Source organism: Podarcis melisellensis (genome assembly GCF_964234715.1).
Source record: "Podarcis melisellensis genome assembly, chromosome: 1".
Classification (NCBI taxonomy): Eukaryota; Metazoa; Chordata; class Lepidosauria; order Squamata; family Lacertidae; genus Podarcis; species Podarcis melisellensis.
This window is the reverse complement of record NC_138528.1, coordinates 92,295,545-92,321,512: the sequence shown is the minus strand read 5'-3', so window position 1 is coordinate 92,321,512 and position 25,968 is coordinate 92,295,545. Positions and strand designations below refer to the sequence as shown.

General features: G+C 42.9%; 1 protein-coding gene across 1 annotated transcript; it reads right to left on the bottom strand.

Moving 5' to 3' along the window:
• Positions 1 to 269: 269 nt before the first annotated feature.
• Positions 270 to 24,232, bottom strand: PARP14 (poly(ADP-ribose) polymerase family member 14). The gene is made up of 17 exons (XM_081921048.1): positions 23,976 to 24,232; positions 22,109 to 22,242; positions 21,980 to 22,013; positions 20,573 to 20,833; positions 18,946 to 19,182; positions 14,713 to 16,976; positions 13,354 to 13,590; positions 12,097 to 12,318; positions 11,844 to 11,916; positions 11,074 to 11,223; positions 10,644 to 10,706; positions 8,945 to 9,112; positions 7,393 to 7,599; positions 6,695 to 7,300; positions 5,302 to 5,447; positions 4,122 to 4,296; positions 270 to 2,631 (listed from the first exon to the last, which is right to left on the bottom strand). The coding sequence occupies exons 1-17, from the start codon at positions 24,166 to 24,168 to the stop codon at positions 2,345 to 2,347; spliced, it is 5,457 nt and encodes a 1,818-aa protein (XP_081777174.1). The 5' UTR covers positions 24,169 to 24,232; the 3' UTR covers positions 270 to 2,344.
• Positions 24,233 to 25,968: the final 1,736 nt, after the last annotated feature.

Genomic DNA, 25,968 nt, shown 5'->3' with positions numbered 1-25,968 from the left:
ATTTTTATTATAAGATTATGGACTCCACTTCTCTTGATATGGTTTGCAGTTAGGCCCAAAAAAATGAGTGATGTGCCTCAACCTTGCCAATGACTGGCGGCGGACTGTGTGGAGGAAAATACAGTTAGGTCATTGTGATGACGCACACAGTTGTGGTTTGTGGCGTTTCCAGCTTCAGTGAGGAGCAGCAATAAGACAAACACCCACTCTGAAATGGTTTGTGATTGAAACAAACAACATTCCTACGACAAGTTCAAATATTTGACAAATTGAGCATTTTTATAACCTTTAATAAATTTACATGCGAGGCAAGATTAGAATTTTAAGGAGAGTTGCAGTAGCAGAAATCACATAATACAGGCATTTGAAATATGACAAAACCAAAATTAGTTAATGACACAATGGTATACCTGGCAGCAGAAGAAAGCTAACAATTTTGCGAGTGGCAGCTATTGGGCTGAATAAAAAGAGAGATATTTAAAGACTGCTCTGAACACCTTTTAAGCATCTTCTGAGGCCTAGTGCTGTCTGGCCCCAATGATCTACCTTGAGTTAGCTAAGCACTTGTCTAATTTTGTCCTAGCAGCTGAAAATAATAGCAAGGGATATTGGCTGCTAAGAAGAAGCAATGAATGTTTGTGCGATACTTTAAAGTCCAGCAAATTTATTATGGCAAAAGGGGTGAAGCATTGACTAAGGTGGCAGTATGTATGCCCATATAGATGCAGAGAGAACTGTAAACAGGGATGTGAATTGGCAGTTCAGTCTGACAACTCCATTATAGTTCATGTGTACACCATATAAAACAATATTGCTAAGAACAAAAGCCACACCTGTAGTGTGAAAGGACACAATACTCTATGCATACCCAAACAGATAGAATCAAAACTTCTTAGAGCCACTGCTGGAAGCTGCTAAAAAGCCACAACTTGAGAAGTGTTTTCTTTCCTCTTCTTGATAGCAATGCCCTTCAGCTTTATTTGCCTATTGACATGAGAGTTCAGGTATCTACAAGCAGAGATGGTTGCTTCTCATGTAGTCTGCATAATATGTATATTGGCACTTGGACGTACACATTACTAGAAATGTACTCTCTTCCTTTTTCGCACTCTTATGCTTTCTCACAGGAGGCTGAACTGTTTTCTAAAGCCTCAGATGTAAGAATCATCCATTGCCCTTTAAAAATGTCCCATTATCTTAAGATTAGGCCTTTGTTTGATGTGCAAATAATTTTCATACTGTGAAGCACCTCACCTGCTGATTTCTCAGTATCAAATTGCTGCCAAAGGCACAGAAGTAACCCCAGGCTGGCTATTTTTTCTGGTCAGTTGGCAACATTACTCAACAGTCTGTCCCTGATATATCAAAGGACCTCTCTTTTCATTTAATTCCCTGCTAACCAGCAAGCGAAGAGAGGGAATAAAGTGCTTTCAGAGGAAACTCTTGCAGTGAATACATACGGGCCTTTTCGTTTTAAGAAAAACCTCGTTGCTAAAAATGTCTCCAGAAATAGGTACATTCTTGCCTGTTAAGTACCTGAGAAAAATGATTTGCCACTGTGCATAGGTAGCGCAGGCTGCTGATCGGAATGGCATAGACAAGTCACTGCAAATAGGCACAACAATCTGAAAAAGTGGATGGGAGGCACAGTGGTGACACTCAAAATTTCCTGAGAACTAGCAAAGATAGTACATTACAAAGCTCCACTTGGCTGCTTTGTAACTTCTGCTGCTACTGCACCCGCCCAATAACAAAAGCTATTTCTTAACCATCTTTTTTGGCGGGGAGCAAACACATCTCCAACTCTATAGAGAGCAGCAGGGAAAGGGACTGGACAGAAGATGCAATTGTAAAGGGCACTGAGCAAAGATGAGGTTCTCTGCCCTGCTGCAACTGCCATCCCTGGGAGCAACAGTCAATGGGGCTTGTATCCATGTGCAATGCGCAGTTACACCCAAACTGAGTAGAACATTGAGGAATGTATTTATAGGGAAAGGCAGACATCGGAGACCACCCTTGATATATTTTACCCATTGCCTTTATGAGATGGCAGCACACATGGTTCTAACATATTACCCACCCTATTTTAATTTCAGCATTTTCTGTTCAAGTCAGTTCTACCTACACTAAAGTTACCAAGTTGTACAAACCCTGCCTGACTTCAAGCACACTTTCAAAACGCGTGTCACAAGCTTTACTAGATATCAGTCAAAATTATTTGAGTCTTTGGAAGGCATAGCTAAACTAATTAGTCAGAAATTTCAAAAACTAGTAATTTCTAAAAAGCATTTTCAGATTATCGGGGGGAGGGACAGCACAATGGGTCTTCAGCTGCAAAAGAAATTTATCTTCTGAAAGTAATAAGGTATTCTGGGTAAGCCTGAGAATCATAAAATATGACAAACATGGATGGTTTAGCCGTGTTATCAGTCACGCTGTCGTAAATTTCAACGCCTCCTATGCTTTTTGGTGGTGGAGTAATCAGTCCGTGTTTTCCGGTGCAATAATCCCCAGTAAGAACCCGAGCAAGATACATATATTTGCTACCATTGGCGTCTGGTGTGGAATATGTATCACCTGCAGAATAGCTTGCATGGACAGCAAAATAGGTCCCATTTCCAATCGCTGCAGCTGAGGCCAAAAAAAGAAACATCTCAGAAAATATTAACGTCTTAGAAAACTAATGCAAGGCATTACAACCATATTTAATCTGCAAAGCTATCTGATACACTAGACAAGCAGCTTATTCTATTAAATAAATGAAAACACACACATTCTAACACCTTCCTATTCAGACAGCCTTTGAAAACTAAGGTGCTGATGATGCTGATCACTGGTCTGTGCTCTGAGGGCATTCTGTGTTTTAATTTCTGGTTTTATATGTGTTCTGATGTATTTTCACTATTGTCTTTTAACTAGTTTAATTCTATTTTATAATGATGTTTTTAAATATTGTTAAGTCACCTTGAATCACAACTTGGGAGAAAGGTGGGATATGAATATGTTATATTATTACTATTACTGTTACTACTTTTATTTTATTATATTATTAATTTTGTCTATTATTACTATTATTACAAGTTCCTGCTTTTGAAGGCAAAAATTTAGGTACATTAACCATTTTTATCCTTAAATAGAAATATGTCTTGTATGAAAACACATCAACTGGAAGAGGGATTTACTTCGTTTCTTACATTTATATCTCACTTTTCCTCCATCTGGGAACCAAGATGGCATACATGTTACCCACAGTTCCCACATGGGCACATGTTTTGTTTCTTTATACAATGTGTTCCTTTCCAATACTTCAGCTAACATCTCCTTTTGTTTTTATTTTAAGGCAGAATTCTCCACTGAATCTCTCAAAGGTGTTCCAACTGAAGTCTCTCCACCTCTTTTGCTTCCATGTATGAGCTAATGACCCAGAATCAGGCCCTGCACCACTGTAGCAGCAATGGGAATTCCCACCCCATCATTGCCTCTCAGAAATAATATTTTGTATATAGTCTAAGTATCCTGTTTGCACTTACAATGGTATGAAAGTCTTATTCAAAATAGCAAGACTAATTTCTGAAAAGACATTAAAAGGTATTTGGCTGTAAGAAAGCAAGGTTTTTCAAACCTGGAAACCTGTGGCTGTCCAGATGTTGTTGGACTACAACTCCCATTATTACTGACCCGGCTATATTGGCTGAGTCTAATGGGAACAGGAATCCAACAACTTGATGGGGGCAATACACAGGTTCCCCATTCTGATATAGAAGGGATCATTCACTACAGTGGTACCTCTGGTTACGACTTAATTCATTCCGGAGGTCCGTTCTTAACCTGAAGCTGTTCTTAACCTGAAGCACCACTTTAGCTAATGGGGCCTCCTGCTGCTGCCACGCTGCCGGAACACGATTTCTGTTCTCATCCTGAAGCAAAGTTCTTAACCTGAAGCACTATTTCTGGGTTAGCAGAGTCTGTAACCTGAAGCGTATGTAGCCTGAAGCGTATGGAACCCGAGGTACCACTTTACTGAATCGTAGGTATTTCTTTATCTGCTTTTTAGAGTGGTTTGCAAATCACACTCGCTATCACATTCCTTTATAAAGTTACCTAATTTCAGATTGACTTACCATTCTTTCCAGCATAACTGCGATTAAATCCAGTGTGGTTTATGGGGGTCACCGTGGAAGCAGGAGTCCCATGGAACAGAATCTGTTCATTTTTGTTATGGCTGTTCTTCTTATCCATATCCTGCTTTTTGAGTTGGTAGGATTTCCAAAGGTAAGGATTCTGAACCCTCTCAATCTACAAAAATTGCAAAGAAGAGATTAAGAAAAAGAAAGAGACAGTATCTGGTTGTAAAAACAGATTATAGGTCTCGTTGGAACATTAAAAGGGCACAACTACACATGTCAACATGCACATACAGTGGTACGTCGGGTTAAGTACTTAATTCGTTCTGGAGGTCCATTCTTAACCTGAAGCTGTTCTTAACCTGAAGCACCACTTTAGCTAATGGGGCCTCCTGCTGCCGCCGGGCCGCCGGAGCACAAGTTCTGTTCTCATCCTGAAGCAAAGTTCTTAACCCAAGGTACTATTTCTGGGTTAGTGGAGTCTGTAACCTGAAGCGTATGTTACCTGAAGCGTATGTAACCCGAGGTACCACTGTATTCCAAACCCCATGCTTGATTAACATAAAGGGGTGGCATTTACAGGGAAACAACAACAGAAGGGAACAAGAAAGTAAACCGCTGACCTTCTGATTGGCAAGCCCAAGAAGATCAGTGGTTTAGACCACAGCACCACCTGCTCCCTACCACTACTCCCCACTACCAATCTTTTTCACCAAGCAGGCCTTGGTGAAGTGTTACAGAGGAAAATCAGTAGGTGGGGAATGCTTAAGAAATGCACTTGCTTCTTCTCCCTGAAAGAGTCCTGTGGGGTCCCATTATTCAGCAAACGCAAGGCTGAGAAGCCCTGTTTGCAAGCTTAACCCATCACTAAGCTCAGCAGCTTGATTTTAAGTGAACGGAAATAATGCTCCTATTCCCAGCTTCAGAGACAATGTGGAGGGCAAATGACAGTTATTCCATATAACTGAATGTAAATAGGAATTGTAGCTGGAGGAAAGGGGATATCCTAACTATGACAGCTTCGACGCATGCACCCTCTTCAGTTGCATGGACATATTATGTGTCTGGATATTACACGAGGATCTGACAACGTTGTACAGCATTTCGATACAACTCAATGATGCATGCTTGTAAGGGGAACATGCTCCCCAAGCTTGTTGCCTCTAACATACCACACCTTTTCTATTTTGTTTGCAGGGCAGCTACTCCGGAATTTCTTTTCAACTTCTTTGTATTCTGCTGTTGCAGGTTGCAGCAAAACCACCTTGACACGATGTCCCTTCATATCTTCCCATTGTGTAGGGACAGGTACTGACGGTCCGCCTGCAAAGGGTGAGCACATTTGGATTTTTGTGTACTGAAGGAGCCATCCTCTCCCCTTCCCTTGGGTCAGCACCCTTCACCCCCACCCTGAGAGGCAAAAAGAGTGAAACATGAATGCGCAAACTTTTTTCCAAGTGATCTAAGTAAAAGTTGGGCCCAGTAAAATTAATCTGAGGCTTAGAAAATACAAACAGTTGAAAGAGGAAATAGGAAAGAGTGGCACTCTTGCAACATCCTCCTCCTGCTCTATGGATTTTTCAAAGGAGAAAAAAAAGTAAATGCCCTCACAACTGTATGTCCAAGGGAACAGTGAGAAGGAGGGCTTAGAGGACTTGGAGGTGCCGAGGGAAGACTTTATGGGTACAGCCTCAATACACTGGTGACCCCTGACTTTGACATTGCAAATTAAAGATGTGCATAAGTACAGTGGTACCTCGGGTTAAGTACTTAATTTGTTCCAGAGGTCCGTTCTTAACCTGAAACTGTTCTTAACCTGAAGCACCACTTTAGCTAATGGGGCCTCCTGCTGCCACCGTGCCGCTGGAGCATGATTTCTGTTCTCATCCTGAAGCAAAGTTCTTAACCCGAGGTACTATTTCTGGGTTAGCCGAGTCTGTAACCTGAAGCGTATGTAACCTGAGGTACCACTGTATAGAGGTTTGTTTTGTTTTAAGCTCTGGAGTTTGGGAATTTGGGCTATGAAGGCATCTACTGTTTCATGCCATCAACTGCCACCACATCCCTTCCAGCACCAAAGACAAGCTGATTCTTGCTGTTACTTCCTGAGGGAGGTATTTTGGCGAGGTCACATTCACCAACCAAGCAGCAAGGAACCTCAAGCCTAGTGACCAAATGCCACACTCCATGCCCTCAGAACTCTGCCCAGGCCACACCCTCTCCTTCCAGGCCACACCCCTCACTGACCCCACTTCCCATTCCAAATGTTTTTGCTAGGATAGAAAGTGGTTCTTAAGCTCTGATAAGGCCTCTTGATTGTCTGGAGGGAGGATAGGGAGGAATAGGTGAGTGAGTGCAGAAACTAGCCTACTGGACAGAGTTAAAAGTTACATACATTTGTTGCTTGCCCACTCTTGCTTTTGGTGATGCCAAACCAGCATGTGGCCCCCAGAAGGGAAAACAATCTTTGAGGTGAAAAAGTTCCCCATCCCTGCACTAATGGGAATCCAACACACCCAAAAGGAATACAGGCACTAACCTAGGCCTTGATTAGTTAAGCCCCTCATTACCTTCCTCCTTTACAATGCGCTTAATGTTTACAGTTTTTCCTTGGCCATCCATAGCACACATTTTTCTGGTGTCTGCTGTGTAGCTCCTTCCGAGAATTTGGACCTTAGTGTTTTTCTTACTCATTCTAGCATCTTCCAAATGAAGATTGCTTAACTTGTCAAAAGGCGCAAAATCATTCCCTTTTGTGGAATATTGCCACTCGACCAAATTATGAGCAAGTTCTGCCTTGGATTGCTCTTCTCGGTCACGTTTAATTTTCTTGACCAGGTCATCAATTTGTGAGTAGGCTTCCAGGACATCACGAGGAATGCCCGATACGAGAATGAAAGGTGGAGATTGCTTTCTTTCCAGCTGAATGGCAATATGCAGTCTTTTCTGGAGGTTGTTCAGTTCCTTAATTTCTTCATCACCAAACAAATCTATTGACTCATCAGAGATAAGCTTTTCTGTCTGTTCCTGAAGAATCATTTCCCTTAACCAGGACTCGGCCTTCTGAACATTTTCTTTGCTTTCACCACAGACTTCAAACATGGCAACCTCCACCTTGGTTTCCACAACCAACTGACGTTTCTTTCCAGGGTTTTTTTTCTTACCAATGACAAAATCTGCAGAGAAAGAGACATTCTGTTAAATATGCCAAACAAATATTACAAGACATCGTGCCAGGAATATGAAGGATGTAACCCTCTGCACTTACCTTTAATTTTAGAAAACACAGATTTAGAGGTGGGTAAAGCAGCACCTTCTTTCTTTTTCATAGAGGCATAAAAAGCATTCTGCATATGCGGCTGGAAAATAACTATTTTGATCATCTGCAAATATTGCAGTGGTACTTTGCCCACAAAGTCAGCAACTGCACCAATCATGTCATCAGCTGCGTCTGCTGGGTTCTTCCCTGCCTGGCCTGTATACAACACAACAGAGAAGAATAAATGCATTATGCACAAAATGGAGAGGGGCTGCTCATCTCACAAAAGAAAACACAAACAGGTGTTAGTGTAAGTGTCTGCACTTTCATTTTAAAATATAGAAGATCCTATTTCCTTCCACCAGTTCAACATGGCTGACCAGCAATAATCAGCTGAGCAAAGGAGTGAGCCCCATAGCTCCTTCCTTCCCCCGCATCTGATGTTAAAAAAGAACACCTTAATGAGGCGAAACAAATGCCCATCACAAGTTCCATATGGCCAGCAGACAGGGGTTAGACCACTAGTCTCCCTGCTCTCCCCACAGAAAACATTCTTCCGAATTGCTGTACTTTTCCATGTATAAGATGCCCCCATGTATAAGATGCTCCCTATTTTGGGGGACTGAAATTTCAGGAAATTTCACCACCACCCATTAATGTAGCAACCAATTAACACACACATTAGTTGTTGACAGCTGCGGCAGCAACAAATCAAACGTCCACCCTATGCACTACCAAGGTTTAAGATGACCCCCACTTTTTATCATGATTTTTAAGGAAATAAACCTAGTCTTATACACGGAAAAGTATGGTAACCAGAATGCAAGTGTGCGAGCCCTTATGGCTGCAGCAACCCTCAGTGCGGCTCTGTCATTTCTGGAACGAGGAGGTGAGAAAGCACAGCAGAAAAGCAATGGTGCCAAACAGAATGAAAGGAAAAGGAATGATGTTGCCACCTAGTCCTCCCTACACAAGGCTCCCGTGCCTTGGACAGCAGCAATATGAGGCAGAAATTCAAAATGTGAAGTTGTTTCCACCAGCACATTTCCATGCTACGAAAAGGTTTTAACGCTGAAGTTCTGCCTGTCGTACAGTTCTTGGAGGGGTGGAGTTGGCAGCCCTAATTTATTTATTGTATTGCATTTTATTTTTAATTGTAATCTTCTATGTTTAAGAGACTACGGTGTTTTTCCATTTATTATGCTGCTTTAAATGTGGACCTTTGTTGTCATCAGTTATTTGTTATTTTGATATTCTGTTGATATTTCAAGATCCCAGCATTGCCTGCATGAGCAAGCAATATTGAACATGTGGCTCTTGGTGGATATGAACTGTGCAGGTGATCCTTAAGGTATCCTGCACCCAAGTTGGTTAAAGTTTTATGAATTAATGCAAGAACCTTGAACCTGACCTGGCAGTGTATGGGCAGCCAGCCCACTAGCATTGCCTTTGAAATCTATTCCAGGAACTCAAATGCCTTAACGACAGTGACCTATTAATAGGTGAAACTTTCCACTAGAATTCTGCCCTTCGCTCCTTAAATGAAACCTTATTTGCAAACCTGTTCCAATTGCAGGGAAGGCAACAGATGTATACTTCTTTGCTTCACATTCATGGAGCACTATGGAGGTCTGATTTTTGGTATCAGAATTGGGAGCAAGGTGGATTATTTTCTTACAGACCAGATTGCCTGCTTGCGTGGTTATAAATCCATTGTGAGACTGTGAGCCTGAAAAAAAGAAAAGAAAAAGCAAAAAGGATGACAACCTGTATATTCATACTTAATCAACACAAGTCTAAACTCCCAGTAGTTGTTCATTGTCAGTGAATGACATATTGCAGAATGAAATGCCTTTGGCATAGATTACAAATATTAGCAGGTCGAAAGAGATAGTCTGCAGCAACTAGGAATCTCTTTCTGGCAACTGTCTGCCCTTCATTGTCTCATGCAAAGTGAGTTTTCTCTGCACATTGCCCATATTTTGGGGGGCCCCGTTGCATGCTGGGTAGATACCTCCAATACATTTTCCGGCTATGTGCACAGAGAACATACATTTCATTTTGTACCAGGCTCACTCACATTCAGTGCCAGGAGTTAGGAAAGGTCAGAAGCTGCCAAAGAGAGATCAGAAGCAGGCCACAGCAAAACACAAAGTGTGAGATTGAGCCTGTCCATCCCACCCACCTGCCACAAAGTCAGTTGGAATTTGTGTACCACTGGGTTTGGGAGTCACTTAGAAGCTGCTTCCAAGTGTCTCTAAAGCCACACAGAAACTGAGAGGTTGCTTCCCAACCCCACCAAATCCTTTGTGCATGCTAAGAGAACTTGTGGAAGGGAAAGGCAATGACCGCAAATTACATTGGCTACCAAGGTCGATCAAAACGTATGGTGTATGGTGGGCCCTGTGTTATTACAGACATCTCTTAGCATTTGATTGACTTCAGGTTTTCTAGCCAAAAGAAGAGTATGCCAAGAGATCCCTGGCAAATCTGCTGAAAATTGCCTAAGTCACTAGACTTTTGAAAATGGCTATCCATGGCCTGCCACAAAATAGCAGAAAACTTGGATCCAAGAGCATTGAATGCATAGATAAAACTTACTTTTCATTAAAAGCTATGCCCTACAGCACAAAGATTTGGTAATAGATCACCCTATTGTGTACCTAGATGGTTTTTTCAGCTGCATGCTATTGCACACTGGTTTATGTTTTTGAAAGAGAAGAGAAGAGAAGAGAAGAGAAGAGAAGAGAAGAGAAACAAGCGTATAATATCTAGAGCTCTGTGTAAAAAGGACATGGAATGCCCCAGCCACATATTTAGGGAATTGAGAATGGTTATCCCTGATGCATAAGGTACGCTTTCTCCTCTGTCAGCAGATGCCCTCAAAAAGTCAGGCCAACTCAAGTGTGGGTACCATCATACACACTGCATCCCTCCCCATTATACTTTTTAAGTATTATGCAGTAGGCAACAGTATTCTGTTTCTCATGCTAGCATGCAACATCCTTCTAGTTGGGAATCTGCCAATGCACATCTTGCGATAACTAGAATCTTCCCAGCATCAAGAAACTACAGCATCGAGAAACTGCATATTATACAGCATAACAATTCATCTAGCCCCAATAACCCCACTCCCTATAATAGCTGATTAGGAAACAATCAAATCTACAATGAGCCATGAGCAGTTCCTCTCTATGAAAGAACTTTTATCTATGAAAGAAATATTATCTAACTGAATGGGACCGTTTGTTGTGTCATACCATGTAGCGCACACTCTGCTACAACTTGAGGTCCACCACCTTCCAAAATTGCTTTGGAGACACCTTCAAAAATCAGAGGGAGACAGTTTATTACTGTAGGTAATAAAAGCTATTCAAAACTCAGCTCAGTTTTGCAAGTAACACCAACAAATGCTTAAAATTACATCTCTATAACTTACATGTCAAACTTGTCAGAAATCACATTAGACATTGCATTATAGGTATACTATAGTTTGAACCAGTGTAGTATAGTGACACTAGATAAAATCCATCTTCTAATACCATTTTACAGCTATCTGAGTGGATGTTGCAAACATACACACACGTATCCAGCAACGTGTTTGCATATTAAAATGCTTTTTCCTATTTCCCAGTTAATCATCAGCAACATAAATTCAGGACAATAGATAAATTAACTGAAATTCAGTACCTGATTGGGAATCAAATGTTGCATTTGTTAAGTTTACAATTACATCTGTATTTTCCTTTGTGATGTCTCCTGTTACTATCTGAAATAGAACTGATCCAATGTGCATTTCATGAATTCCCAAACTAGGGGTTGAAACAGGCCCAAAGAAACCTGAGAGTGAACAAAGAAGCAGGAGAATTTAACCAATGCAGAAAACTGTTCATTTTGCTACAAAAAAATGAAAGTTGAAGCAACACAAAGATCAGTAACCAGGAACTAACACAATTTTTAAAAATGTTAATACAGTGGAACATCGGTTCCCAAACACCTCCGTTGTCACACGTTTCGGTTCTCAAATGCCAAGAACCCAGAAGTAAATGCTTCTGTTTCTGAACATTTTTCGGAACCCGAATGTGCGACACGGCTTCTGCTGAGTGCACGAAGCTCTTGCAACCAATGGGAAGCCACGCCTCGGTTTTTGAAAGTTTCGGAAGCCGAACAGGCTTCCGGAACAGATTTTGTTCGAGAACTGAGGTAGCACTGTAGCAGCTTCTGAAGAGAGGTATTTTGGAGTGGGGAAGTAGGAGCCAACAATTCTTTCATGTTTCCCTGACTGAAGCTCCTCTTAGCTCCCTAAGAGGTAGGCAATTTCAAAAGAGGAAAGGGAAATGGGGTTAAAATCCCTCCCCCAGAGCCACAGTCCAAATTCATTTTCACATGTAGCTGTTTATTCATCATCAAAGAGGGCTGGAGAGATCAGAATTCGGCTGCAACTGAACAAGTCAACTTGCCTGTACTGTCTCCATCACTCGGGGGAACACCCATGGAAATTCCAGAAGCTTGAGAGAACACTTGTGAGAAGACCTGGAAAGAAAACCAAAGCGTTACCCCCAAGGTTTCTGAGATCCGACCCCCCCCCCCCGCCCAATGTAGGAACAGAACACAGTTCTAGAACTGGAAACAAAACATGACTTAATATTATGAAGTATAGTATTTGCAAACCAACATTTGGAACAATTTAAGACAGGAAAACAATCACATTACCTGTTTGTTGTCTTTATCATTTGGATGCAAGAGAATGCGAACTTCCTGAAGGGACTTCAAATTCTTCCTGCTACTGAATTGAAGCACCTCCTCAAACATTAATTTAGCAACTTCAGATTTTGGAAAGTGAAAACCTCCTGTTCCAAGCGCTGGGAAGGAGACAGAGCTCAACGACAGCTGTTCAGTGTTCTCCAGGCATTCTCTCACAATATCCTTAAGCTTCTGTAAAATATACACCCAGGTATCTTCAGATATGATTTTTAGCCATTCAAGCCAGAACATCTGCCTCCTCCTTGTGTGCATTATCAATATACAATTAAGGGCATGTTCAAACCCAGTGCCAAGCTAGGTACCCCAACCTTAACTCATAACACTCCATTGCTTCAAACACTTCAGTTCTAGTAGCCAGAGGTGGGCTGTGGAAAAGGTGCTTTAAGCAACATTGGAAAGATTCATGGGAAACTGCCATATATTTAGACCACTGGTCTGCCTAGCTCAGCATGGCCCACACTACCAGGCTCGCAGTTTTGGGGTGCTTCTGGATGCATATCTGTCACCAAAGGCTCAGGTAGCTTCTGTGGCTAAAAGTGCCTTTCACCAACTGTAATTAATGCATCTGCTTGGCCACAGTAGTCCATGCACCAGATGCTTCAAGACTGGATTACTGCAATGTGCTCTATTATGTGGGGCTTCCCTTGCAATTCACCTGGAAGCTGCAGTTAGCGCAGATTGATGTACTATTGCTGACAGGATTGCTGTACACAATTGCTGACAGGATTGAGGCCTTGCCAGCATACAGCACCTGTGCTCAAGAGATCTGCAGGTTGCCCATTTGCTAGGGCCAAGTTCAAGGTGTTGCTATTAGTACAGTGGTACCTTGGTTTTCAAACTTAATCCATTCCGGGAGTCCGTTCGACTCCCAAATCATTCGAAAACAAAGGAGCAGCTTCTGATTGGCTGCAGGAGCTTCCTGCACTCAAGCAGAAGCCGCGTCGGATGTTCCAAAAAAATGTTTGCAAACTGGAACACTTACTTCTGGGTTTGCAGTGTTTGGGAGTCAGTATGTTCGGCAACTAAGCCGTTCAGGAACCAAAGTTTGATTGTATATAAATCCCCAAAACAACTCAGGACCAGTTTACTTGCGAGATCGTCTTAGCTGGGGCTGTTGTGAGTCCCTGGGGTGGGGTGGGGGAACATAGGACTTGTGTATTTTACATTCCACTACAATTAATGTGGTCAAGGGTATGAAGCAATTACCTGAATTGCAGGTCCTTTTCCGGCATCCCATTGGGGAATGATGGCATGGAGCACAATGGAACAGGCCAGGTTATATCCGCCTGTTTGGATCACACAGCTGCCCTGAACACCTTGGTTTTGGATTGCTTGATCAAACTCGGCTTGGAGCATTGGTCCTGCCTTCTGCAGCACAGCCTTGGAAAGTGGACCCACACCAAGCTTCAGATCAGTTCCAATACTGCTCACAACAACGTCGGTCTGTAACCATAACACTCATAAAAATACTTGCAAGGGGGTTACATATATTAAGCCACAGATAGTCATGCCTTGCTTGTAAATTTTCCAGGGGCATCTGACCACTCTTGGATCACAGACAAGAGCCAGCAAGACATTATTATGTTGTCATCGGTCACAGATGACCATCGTGAATTATTATTCAGTAGTCCAATTTGAGCAGGAATATCCGCAACAAGCAAACCATCATATTTGTAAACAGCAGGTTTTTAATCATCATCATCATCATGCAAAGCTATTTTTTATTTGTGGATGAGATCACTGAAACACCATGCACTTATTTTGTATTGGTTTAGCATAAAATAAATGCAATTTGTAGTCTTTTGTTCCCTATCCCCAGGTCATATGGGATGCTTTTTTTCTAAACCAAACATATTAAAGTAAATATCTGATTCCAAGTCATCACCTCTTTAAGGAAAGCAGCCTTGTAAATAATGGAACATAAGGGTGACATTTTGGTTTTTGGAGCAAATAGGCATGTTTGCAAAACAGAGGAACTGTTATCATTATTACATCCACCCTGACAACAACCTACTCTAATGGCTACAATATGCCATCTGCCCTTTGAGGAGGAAGAAGGCAGCAGGTACAGACAACTTCAGGCCCTGCTCCAGTCAGAGTGACTCCTCCCTCAGCCAACCTCAAACGTTATATCACTTGTTTTAGCCCTTTAAAATTGTAAGCCACCTTCTGTGCCTTGGCAGAAAGGCAGTATATGAAGGCAATGGATGGATAATAAAACAGCATGCTTCTTTCAAGCCTAATTTCAGCACATAGAGGATATCCTCTGGGTACCATGGAAAGCTTCTGAATGTGTGCCTCCAGGAGCCATGTTGGACAACCCAGTTTAAAAATCTCCTAGGGGTAACCAGTATGGTGCCCTTTAAATGTTGTTGAACTCTCAAGCGGCGCATGTCCACTGGTCAGAGCTGCAGGGACTTGTATGTGGAGGGCACTCTGCTGGCCACGCCTGTTTTAACAAGAGCTTTACAATTCAAATTAATTTGTAATTGTCTAATTAAAAACAAAAAGAGAAGTTCAACATGCATTTGGAAAAATGCTTTGTGGGTCATTTCACATGCTTACCGTTGCATCTTCAATGCCTTTTTCCTCAAGTATGAGTTTCACACCTTCAGCAGAAGTCACCACATGAACGTTCTCTCCCATTTCCTTGGGCTGATTGAGCGGTAATTTGGGTTTGGGCAGTAATTTGGTTTTGGGTGACCCCTCTCCGAGTATTTCATTCAAAGCATCAGCAAGAGCCTGGACTGTATTATCTGACACATCCACAAGGCAGATCTGTTTCAGGCAGCCACTCTCAGTGGTTTCTTCCAAGTGTTCCTTAATGGATGTTACAATGGTATGGGCACACTCTTCTAATGGAAACCCAAAAATCCCAGAGCTTATGGCAGGGATGGCTATGGAGCGATGGTTGTATGTTTCTGCCAGGTTTAAGCTTCGCTTCACGGCCTCCTTTAACAGTCGTGTACATTTTTCTTTTTCTGAACTGTTCCACCTCGGCCCAACTGCATGGATCAATTCTTTACATGGCAGATTCCAAGCACGTGTTCTAACTGCACGGCCAGGCTTCAAACGTCCATGCTTCCTGACTAGGTCATCACACTCACTTTGCAGCTGTGGGCCGGCTGCTTTTAAGAGGGCATCTGCAAGGCCACCAATGTGCTTCAGGTCTTCATTAGATGCATTGACCACAACGTCAACTGAGGAACGGGTCAAGTCACCCTTATAAGCCTCTACCACAACACCATGTTTTAAAGTTATTTTAGCGTGAGGGTGCCCTAGTTTTTCATCAAAGTTTCCTTTATCTTCTCCTTCTTTCTGCAATCTGATCAAACAGTGAAAGGTTTGCTTTGCTTCAGTAATGTAGGTAAGTTCTCGGGTTTTGAAGAAATTTTTCACTCCCGGTTTATCAAACGACACGATAACAAAATGCAGTAAAGCCAGCTCTTGTTCGACCACAGCAGCTGCTTTCATCACATCTGCTCTAGGCCCACTCAGGACAATATTCTTCTCCTGAGCTTGCTGCCCAAAATTGATTTTCAGGCCATTCTTCCTCAGATTCTGCCAAACGTTGCCCTTTTCCTTCTCCATAAACTGCACAACGGCCACAGCCTTGGCAGGGATTACTTTTCGAATTTGTGTGTTTTTTTCAACGAAGTCAGAAAGCACCTGATAAACATCTACTACAGCTTTTGTATAACCAGCAATGGTTACTTTGGCCTCTTCTTCCAAAGTGAGGCAAACATCAATTACGAAAGCTACCTCAACAGAATTGTGCTTCTTATGCAATCGCTCAGTGAGTTCTTTCCATTCCCTTTTGTTGACAAGTTCACGGTTCATCAAAGTAAAAGATTTATGAGCTAGGTTTTTCATCATTTGCTCCTCTGCTTTCAAGAGACTGTCATCAAGATATCCGAATAATGCTACAGAATCATATTGAAGTTCATAGGAGGCATTGATTTTATTTGCACCAAATATGATCACTGTTACCTTTCTGCTATTTGCATGCTGTAGGAATTGAAATATTGCAGGGGGGGTCTTGACTTTTTTCTCCTTTATGTTATACAGCTTCTCCTGTAGGGCACATTTCATCTTATAGACTTCCGCAACCATTCCACTCAGCTGCACCATCTCAGCTGAAGTATCGTAAGAGAACTTTAGGTCTGGGTTCTCTTTATAGACATTCTCTTCAAGCAAAACCTGATGCAGAACAGCATACCTCCCCGGGGTGACTGCCAAAGTTTCACGTATAGTTTGCTTAGCTCTTTCTGCATCTTTGGTCAAATTTTCCATGTATTCATTTATCGATTTCTTCACACCGTCCACAGTAAATACAAAACCGGCGAGGGTAACTGTTTCTTTGGAAACATCCCAAATTGCCAAAACATCCTTTATCAAATTGTTTTCTATGGTAGGCCATGCTGCTGGGATGGTATTGCATTGAACAGCCTTGAACTTGGACATGATGCGTGTAAACTCCATAGAAATTTTATCTTTCCAAGTCTTGATCAGTTCCCTCATTGACCTTCCTTGTTTAGATAAGGCAGCTGAAGGGTGTATCACAACCTCTGGCTGTTTGCAAGTCGCTTGAGGCCACGTTAGCTCACTGTGACACTTTGCCATTTCTTGATTTATTTCTTGGACCAGGCTGTCCTTCCCCTGTAGAAACTGCCAGATGTAAGGATCTAAGGGGACTCTGACGGGGTCTGGCATCTTGATTTCAGCCCTCTCCCTTCCATACAAAACCATATCTAAAGAATCATAGTATGGATAAACTGAAACTGGTTGATTGTCAAAAAAATGCTGCTTTTCCAATGCTGCCTGCACAGCTAAAAAAAGGGGAAAAAGAAAAGATTTTAAAAAACACTTAATATTCTACCATGCCAAATCCCTCAAATGAATAGACCACTCAAAGATGGCTGCCTCAGAAATGACTTGAAAGTACACCCAATGGCTTGTAATCCTTATAGAAACAATTCATGGTTTGTTTCCTTACAGTGAAAGCATGGAAAAGCAAAGTGAGCACAACTGGCTCATGCACTATAAACCACAGTTCCTGGCTTAACTGTGAGATGAACACAAACTTTTTATTGCCTTTCGTGCTGCTTTTGTTCACAAACTCTCTCCTTTGTTCTCCTAAACAAGACTGTTAGCAACTTGGTAGTGAAAGAAACACTCATGCTCAAAGGTTATATTTGTGTGACTGAGCAGTGGACTGAGTAGGTTCTGATTATCAGCTCATATTAAATCCTTTTCTTGGATTAGCTGAAATTAAACCATTTTGTTGGGTTATTTGAAAGCACTGCTGCTGGTGAGGGGACTTAATAACTGATTCCCCTCCCCACCTTCCCTTGCAGTTCTAGTATGAGTCAGTAAGAAACCAGGAAACTATTATCATGAAATGTTCTAGAAATATGTAGCCACTGATAGAAGATGAAGTTTCGAGAAATAAATCAACTGGGGATAGGGGGAACTACTGTCTCTCTCACTCTCTTATAAGCAATGTACCCTCCCAGTATGTTTCCGAGTACAATTCAAAGTGTTGGAGCTGACCTTTAAAGCCCTAAACGGCCCTGGTTCAGTATACCTGAAGGAGCGTCTCCACCACCATCGTTCTGCCCAGACACTGAAGTCCAGCTCCGAGGGCCTTCTGGCGGTTCCCTCACTGCGAGAAGTGAGGTTACAGGGCAGAGGGCCTTCTTGGTAGTGGTGCCAGCCCTGTGGAATGCCCTCCCATCAGATGTCAAGGCAATAAGCAGCTATCTTACTTTTAAAAGACATCTGAAGGCAACCCTGTATCAGGAAGTTTTTAATGTTTGATATTTTTTCGCATTTTTATTCTGTTGGGAGCTGCCTAGAGCGGCTGGGGAAACCCAGCCAGATGGGCGGGGTATAAATAATAAATCATTGTTATTATTATGCAATGTTCTCTGCTCAAAAGCTGAAAGAAAGCACTGAGTTGTTCTTAATAGATCACAACTGAAAGAGAAAGCACTTCTCTGTGTCAGAGGCTGTGGTAAACAGAACACTCTGGCTCAACAGATTCGGCACACAGGCCTAATCCAAAGTGGAGGAACGATTCCAGTGGTATATTATTCTATGGGGGGGGGCAAAGAGATGCAGCTGCCAACGCACAACTGTGACCCTTAAAGTGTGCTTCCAGTAGTACAGAGGCAAAGGAGAGCAGGCTGACGTGCAATAGAGCTGAAGACTGCTGGATGGGCCACACAGTTGAGTTCTGCACAGGAAAGATACCCGCAGGTGAAAAGAACGCCTCAGGTGCTTCAAAGCAGCTCCAGGGCTCTTTGCAAGCCCTGCGTGATGCTTTGAAGTCCAGACACAAAGTGCTTTGTGCATGCTTTCAAGGGCCCAATCACCTGACATCATTGCAAGGTGAGGTGATGGACACGGAAGCAGCCCCACCCACTTGTCAACTTTAGCCCATGAGGATAGAATCTGATAAGGACCTGGTCCTCCTGGCCAAAAAAGGTACCCCATACCTGCCATAATACATGCTTGGAGGTGCCCTGGAAGGCTTGGAAGGTTAAAGCTTTCCAGGCCTATGGTTCATCACCATTCTAGTGCTACCTCCCCTGTTGATCCTGCCATTTGGATTACCAATACAGTACAGTTCTTCCCTTGACTTGTGAATGACAGTTGTGATTATTTTATGACCTTAAAATCCACCAACGCCTCAATCTCCAAGAAGCCATTAACAGAGCTCCTGCTTTTGAGCCATCCCACTAGCAATTTTTTTGTTTTGTTTTTTCAGTCACCTACAAAAATAGAATATACTACCTTGGTGGTCACAAAAAGTAACGATGGCTGAATTCTCCTCAGGTGACATTTGAATACTAGACACTTGTCCTCCTCCATGCTTTGAACTTTCAAAATAGAGAATTAAATAATCTTTGGGCACTCCTGACGGGATATTTTCAACTTTGATCGTCTGCGTCAATTCAAGAAGCTTGGCAGTAATTTTGAATTCTTTAAACCTGATGTTCCTGTGACACTGGGATACAAAATTTGCAGCATCTGAAAAGAAAAGGCAAAAGTCTTATCAGGCAATTATTTCTTGCTCTACTGTAATCATTCACAGATGTTACTGTCATTCACAGTTGTTGTTGTTGTTATTGCTCAAAATTGGTTTGGCGCATGGGACAGGGGGGATAGGAATCTTAAGAAATTTCAGGTAAGTTTAGCTTTAAAGACAAAACAGCTGAGGTCACCAACAGGAGCAATTATTATGCCCCACCACCAAAAAGACCCTGCCAGATAATGCTACATCATAGCGCAACGCTGTTTCCATTCTACCCAGAATTACAAAGGGGCTGAGGGCAACCAAGCTGGTGCCGCTAGCAGCAGCAAAGCCTTCTTTTTTCTGGAAGAAAAGGAAAAACCTTCAGCCACTTCATCTTTAGAAAAGCAAGCCAATCCCTACAGATTTTTTGAATTCGACTGTCCCTGAGTGGTCCTGCAGCCTTACAACTTTACTCAGTGAGGCTCAGATTCCTCAGTGCTATCCTTTGTTCCTCTTTAAAGAGCAACCGCAGACAGTGCAAAGAAATCAGGAACCAAGGCATGACCAAGACAAGATAAGAATAAGAGTAAGAATTTATTATTTATACTCCGCCCATCTGCCATGAACAGAGTAATCTAAAACTGAAAGTTGGGAGGGGAAAGGGGCTGGATGAGCATCTGTGGGCTTACTGCGTACACCTGCTCCGAAAAAGAATACTGAACTAGATATACTTCCCCCAAAAGAGTCAATTCTTATGTTACTGCTCCAACTCACTACATTGCCATTTCCTTCAGTGACCGAGTTTTGCCTTTCACTCTTTCCTTCAGCCGGTGCTAAAATACTGAGCAATGCTACATCCACATGAAAATTCAAATTATCTCTGTTAAGAATGTAACAAAAGCGAAGAGACATGGAAGTATGGGAACTGAGCAACGTAGTGACAAGCAAAGACTTTTACACTGAAATGGAAAGGAGTGGACTAACCATTAATTAAGAATTCAGAGGAACGGAAATGGGAAAGTGTGCAGTTTGGAATACTGCTGGAAAGAAACTGTGTAGCAAACATGTGTTTACACCAGCCTTCCTCAATCTGTTGTAGTCCAGATGTTCTGGAATACAACTCCCATCACCCCCAGCCTGTATAGCCCAATGGCCAGGTATGATTAAGATTACAGACCAAAGTATGGGGAGGACACAAAGTTGGGAAAGGCCATTTACATAAACTTTTAACTACAGTTAGGATCAAGCTTTTATCTTGAATGCTCCAAAAACAGACCAGTAACCTGAGAAGCCAAGAGTATGTGAACTTCACAGGTATTTTAATGGAATTGTTTTAAAAGGAATCAATGCCAACAATTCTCCCAATGTGAAATTGTCAAGCAACATGAAGTTACCATTTCTTACCGATACTTTGCTGAAAGGTTATCACTGCAGCATTTCTCTCACTTATCAGTTCAATCTCAAAATCACTTCCTTCTGAGAGTCCACTGATATTCTCTACCAGCAGATTTAAGACATCAGGCTTCTCAAAATATTCCTCAACATTTTCAAGAATGACACGGGAAGAGGTGTGGGATTTGGTGAGATTATCCTCCTTGTGACAGGGAGTTTCATGTGTCGATCTGTTTGCTTCGATGCCCTCTTTTTGCAAGTCTCGCTGCACATCTGATTTGAGAAAAAAACAAGTAAAATATGCAACTACTCAGTGTTTGTCAGCATAGACAGAACAGTGTGCCAACTATTTTTCTGGGATTTAACCTTAATCTACATCCTCTTCTTTTTTGTGTAAGGTGGTGTTCAATACTGTTCCAGCAGGCATTAATATGCTTCTACCCAAGCCCATAATGTTTACTGAGGGAACTATGCTCACAGCAAACCAGAATAAATCACCAAATTACTGGGCAGAAGCTAACTAAAGGAAGAAAAAGAAACTTACTGTATTGATCAGAATTCTGTGATTGTTAGTAAATAAACCCTGAAAAAAGCATGTCTCTTGAAGAGTCAGAAATTAAGTAAGAAGTTAATGTGTTTGTGGTATGCAGTGCTATTTTTCTAGAAAAAGAGGTACCGGAACTCACCATGAATGCCTCCCTCGTTCTCTTAGAATGGCAATGGCGCTCACCTGAGAGGTGCCGGAATGAGTTCCAGCAAGTTCCAGCTGAAAAAAAGCCCTGATGGAATGTATTTGTAGGTATTTTGTGTTTTTATACAGTAGACTACCTGTGATCTTCAGATGAAGGGCAGTACAGAAATTAAATGAATGAATGAATGAATGAATACTAATAATAATAATTCATCTGGGCTGCAGATTTTATTTTATTTTTTACATGAAAGAAACTGGCGAAGCACAAAATTTTTCTATCCTTGCTCTGAAAGTGGAAGGTCCCACTCCACCCACCCACCATTTTTTTATTGCTCTGGGAATGTTCCAATTGTTTCTTTCCAGGCTACAAGTTCCCAGAACAAAAAAGGCATCCCCATTTTGTTGCAGTCCTAGCTGTCTGTGGAGCTGCTTTTGCATCTTGCTTCCTTATTTTTGAGAACCATCACCAGAGAAATAGTGTGTGTGTGTGTCACAAAGAATGTGGTCCGAGCCCCAGATGACAGGGTGAGTATCATCATTACATATATATAAATCATTGGCTTGGAAGTAGGAGGAGAGAATGGTGGCCTCAGTGGGCTTGCCTGGGCTTTCTTTCTGTAAAAACAGAACAAAAAATACCCACCACATACCCACCACACCTTTGGCTAAAAAAGCCCACCCACCCCTGCCCCAGGCATGATAATGATACCGAAAGAGAACCACCATACCAGTCTTTTCTGCCACGTCTTCTCCCCTGGAAGCCTAAAAAGAGAACAACAGTATATTGATTTGTTGCTTTGGTGAACATCTTGGCTTCAGAGCTCTAGATTCCACCAGGTCAAATATTGTCTTAATACCTGATGAAGATCAGTTTCCTTCTTAGGCACATTCTCTTTGGCCGTTTTTTCATGCTGTGTGACCACCAGTTTCAATGTTCCTTTTCCCTCTAGGTCAAGTTCATGGGTCTCTTTGGAAAGAACCCTTTGCCTCACTGAAACAAAAAAATAAATTACTGTCATCATAATAACAGAGTGACCACCATGCTGGCTTACTGCCCCTTGGTTAGGCATGGGAGAACCTGCAACCATCCAGATGCCAGACTACAACTCCCATCATCCACATGGAACATGGGCCATCCTAACTAGAGCTGATAGGGGCCAGAGGCTAGAGGGTCTTTGGCTCCCTGTCACTGTAGAGATTCTAGAAATGTTCATGGCTATGTTCAGGCAGCAAAGAGAAAGGACCAAGCGGTTATGTTTGCAGTCAGTTTCATAATGACTAAGCGATCCCTCTCCACGCCAAAATAAATAAGGTGTGTATCTTCTTTAATTCCACAGTTAGTATTTGGACTCATGACTGATGTGAGCAAGCCTTCCTATTTTGAGTGACCAGACACCAAAGGTCAAACATCAGTTTCAATGGAATTTGGGGTGATAAATCCTGATCTGGGGATAGAATTCTTTAATCCAACAGGGATGAAATCAACTCCACCACATGATAAAATTCTGAACTCAACAGGCACAGAACTAATGGAATTATATTGGTGTGGGAGTATGTAGTCGTACCTAGTCTGAAACCTCTTTGACTTCCAATTATTTTGTTTTGCTTATTTCTCTATGTATCTTGTGGCTAACGCCCCAGTTTCCTTCCTTTTGTGGTTCTTTATCTCTTTCTCCTCCTTCAATTTGCTGAGTAGGGGATATTCAGAAAGTGAAGGTGGTTATTGGTACATCTGTTTCGTTTTTCATTTTAATTAACAGAACTGTTTTATGCATGTCTACATATCGACGAAAGAAGGGACACATTTTCAGCCTTTGTTCCTTAACGAGCACAAAGATGTCCCAGAGGATAATATCCCTCCCCTCACACCAGCTGCCCCCCAGAATCCATATTTCCCTTGTGCTGTACTACTCCTGTCTAGTAGAGCTGTTTCTATCTCAAAGGCCACTTGCTGGACTCTTGCCCCTGGCAGAAGACAGCTTCTGTCAGGATTGCCAGGGGTTTCACTTTTACGTTATTAGGCTTAGCTACAGACTTAGGGGGACGCGGGTGGCGCTGTGGGTTAAACCACAGAGCCTAGGGCTTGCTGATCAGAAGGTCGGCGGTTCAAATCCCCATGACGGGGTGAGCTCCCGTTGCTCGGTCCCTGCTCCTGCGAACCTAGCAGTTCGAAAGCACGTCAAAGTGCAAGTAGATAAATAGGTACCGCTCCAGTGGGAAGGTAACGCCGTTTCCGTGCGCTGCTCTGGTTCGCCAGAAGCTGCTTAGTCATGCTGGCCACATGACCCAGAAGCTGTACGCCGGCTCCATCGGCCAATAAAGCGAGATGAGCTCCGCAACCCCAGAGTCGGTCATGACTGGACCTAATGGTCAGGGGTCCCTTTGCCTTTACCTTTTACAGACTTAGGGAGTAGGTTTAAGATTGCAACCCAAGGAATAAGACCCAATAGACACAATGAGGGGCTTCAGTTTACACAGAATGGCGCTGTTAAAGCGTGACTAAACCGGATGCCCCCATTTTGGTGTCTCCTATTAATATTAAAAAGAAGGGAACGCCCTTCTTTTTAATATTTATTAAAGGCACATAACAACTTGCTCCCCTTCCCTCCCACGAAAGCTGCAAAGCTACTTTCTGGAAGCGTCCTACAAATGCATCGAGGGGGAACACCAGTCCCAGGAAAAGAAGGGGATTTTTTTCTTCCCCCCCACCTCTCTCTCTCTTACCTTCTTCCTTAGCAAAGCAAACCAAGACCTGCCCGGATTGCAGCTGGATCTCACACTCTCCGCCTCCCGACTTCTTCCGGCTCTGGAAGTAGAGCAAAAGTTTGTTTCTCAGCTGTTTGGGGGGTTCTGGGGTCCCCCAATCCGCCTGCACCCGCACGGCGAATGGAGACAAGGGCCTCCTCCCCTCCGCCATGTTGCCGAGAGTGGCCGAGGAGCCGCCACTTTCATTTTCGTTTTCCTATATGGGCGCCGCTCCCGAGCTTTTTCTTGGCTGTGACGCGATATTGGGGAAAAGGGAAGGGCCAGTGGGTGGTTCCCTCCGCCTCCAACCCGACCCTGGCCACCCCTTCCTAGCCTCCGGTGTTTTCCAGGAAGAAACCCGAGCAAACCAGTGACAGCAGGAGTGTAAAGTAGAATCTGATATTCGGCTGCTAAAAAGGCTAAAAAGGAGAGAGGCAAAAAACAGCCGACCAAAGCAGAGGCTGGTGCTCCCAAACGGTAACTGGAGAGCTGTATCATAGATAGGTATTATTCACACTACGTTGGAGCAGAGTTTTCGACGTCCTCATCGTTATAGCTTTCAGACTTTTCTTCCCGCATCGCCTTTTTTTTTTTGCTGGTAATGGCAAGGGAAGAGCGCGCAGCCTTGGAGTGGGGCGGGCAGAGAGAGAGGGAGAGAGAGAGAGAGGGAGAGAGAGAGAGAGAGAGAGAGAGAGAGAAAGATTGACAGCTGCTCCTGAAGTGTAGTTTAAATTCATTCCGGAATCCCGCAAAATGATTTACGGATTTGTTTAGTTATTTTAAACAAATTAAAAATGCCCATATGCAATTAAGAAAACAATTATAGACTGATAAAACAAGTTTTATTAATCCCATGTGGGCAACTGTGATTTCATATGTATAAATATGAAGATCCATCTTTAAGTGTCTGCAGTTTGTTCAATTCTGGGCTGCATTCAAATTAATTTGTACACTAGGGCAATGATTATCACTAGGGCAAGGACACTTCTCCCCTTTCCTACTGCTGGTAAAGGTAAAGGTAAAGGTAAAGGTAAAGGTAAAGGTACCCCTGCCTGTACGGGCCAGTCTTGCCAGACTCTGGGGTTGTGCGCCCATCTCACTTAAGAGGCCAGGAGCCAGCGCTGTCCGGAGACACTTCCGGGTCACATGGCCAGTGTGACATCGCTGTTCTGGCGAGCCAGAGCTGCACACAGAAACGCCGTTTACCTTCCCGCTGGTAAGCGGTCCCTATTTATCTACTTGCACCTGGAGGTGCTTTCGAACTGCTAGGTTGGCAGGCGCTGGGACCGAGCAGCGGGAGCGCACCGCGCAGCAGGGATTCGAACCGCCGACCTTTCGATCAGCAAGTCCTAGGCGCTGAGGCTTTAACCCACAGCGCCACCTGTGTCCCTTCCTACTGCTGAGTGCCCCCCAAATCTGCTCTGGATAGTTGAGAATACCCCAGAACAAATGGGAAGGGCGCAGGGGTGAGGGAGAACACAAAAAAGTCCTTGCACTGATGGAACATTGCTGTGTTGAATACAATGTGATGATTTTTAAGTTCATGTTTCCTGTTGATTAATAAATCACATGAATGTGGTTTTGTGAAATCAGGGTGTTTATTTGGAGCCTTAATTTAAATAGACTGAATTAACATTCCTAGCAGTTCAAAAGCACATCAAAGTGCAAGTAGACAAATAGGTACCGCTCCAGTGGGAAGGTAAATGGCGTTTCTGTGCGCTGCTCTGGTTCGCCAGAAGCGGCTTAGTCATGCTGGCCACATGACCCGGAAGTTGTATGCCGGCTCCCTCGGCCAATAAAGTGAGATGAGTGCCGCAACTCCAGTCGTCCTTGACTGGACCTAACGGTCAGGGGTACCTTTACCTTTAAACATGTCTTCATAAAACAGTCTCCGGTCCTGGTATTGTAACCAGTATTGGTTCTTCCACTAGGATAACTGGGGCACATCTCTAAGAGAATGTAAAGTAATTTT

Bases quoted from the DNA above. Each gene is read 5' to 3' on its own strand.
- PARP14 (XM_081921048.1), bottom strand. From the start codon at position 24,168: ATGGCGGAGGGGAGGAGGCCCTTGTCTCCATTCGCCGTGCGGGTGCAG. The intron at 13,591-14,712 runs GTAAGCATGTGA...TTATGGTTACAG, and splicing joins AAGGCATTGAAGATGCAACG to ACCGACGTTGTTGTGAGCAG. The intron at 9,113-10,643 runs GTATGACACAAC...TCTTTTTTTCAG, and splicing joins AGCAGAGTGTGCGCTACATG to GCTCACAGTCTCACAATGGA.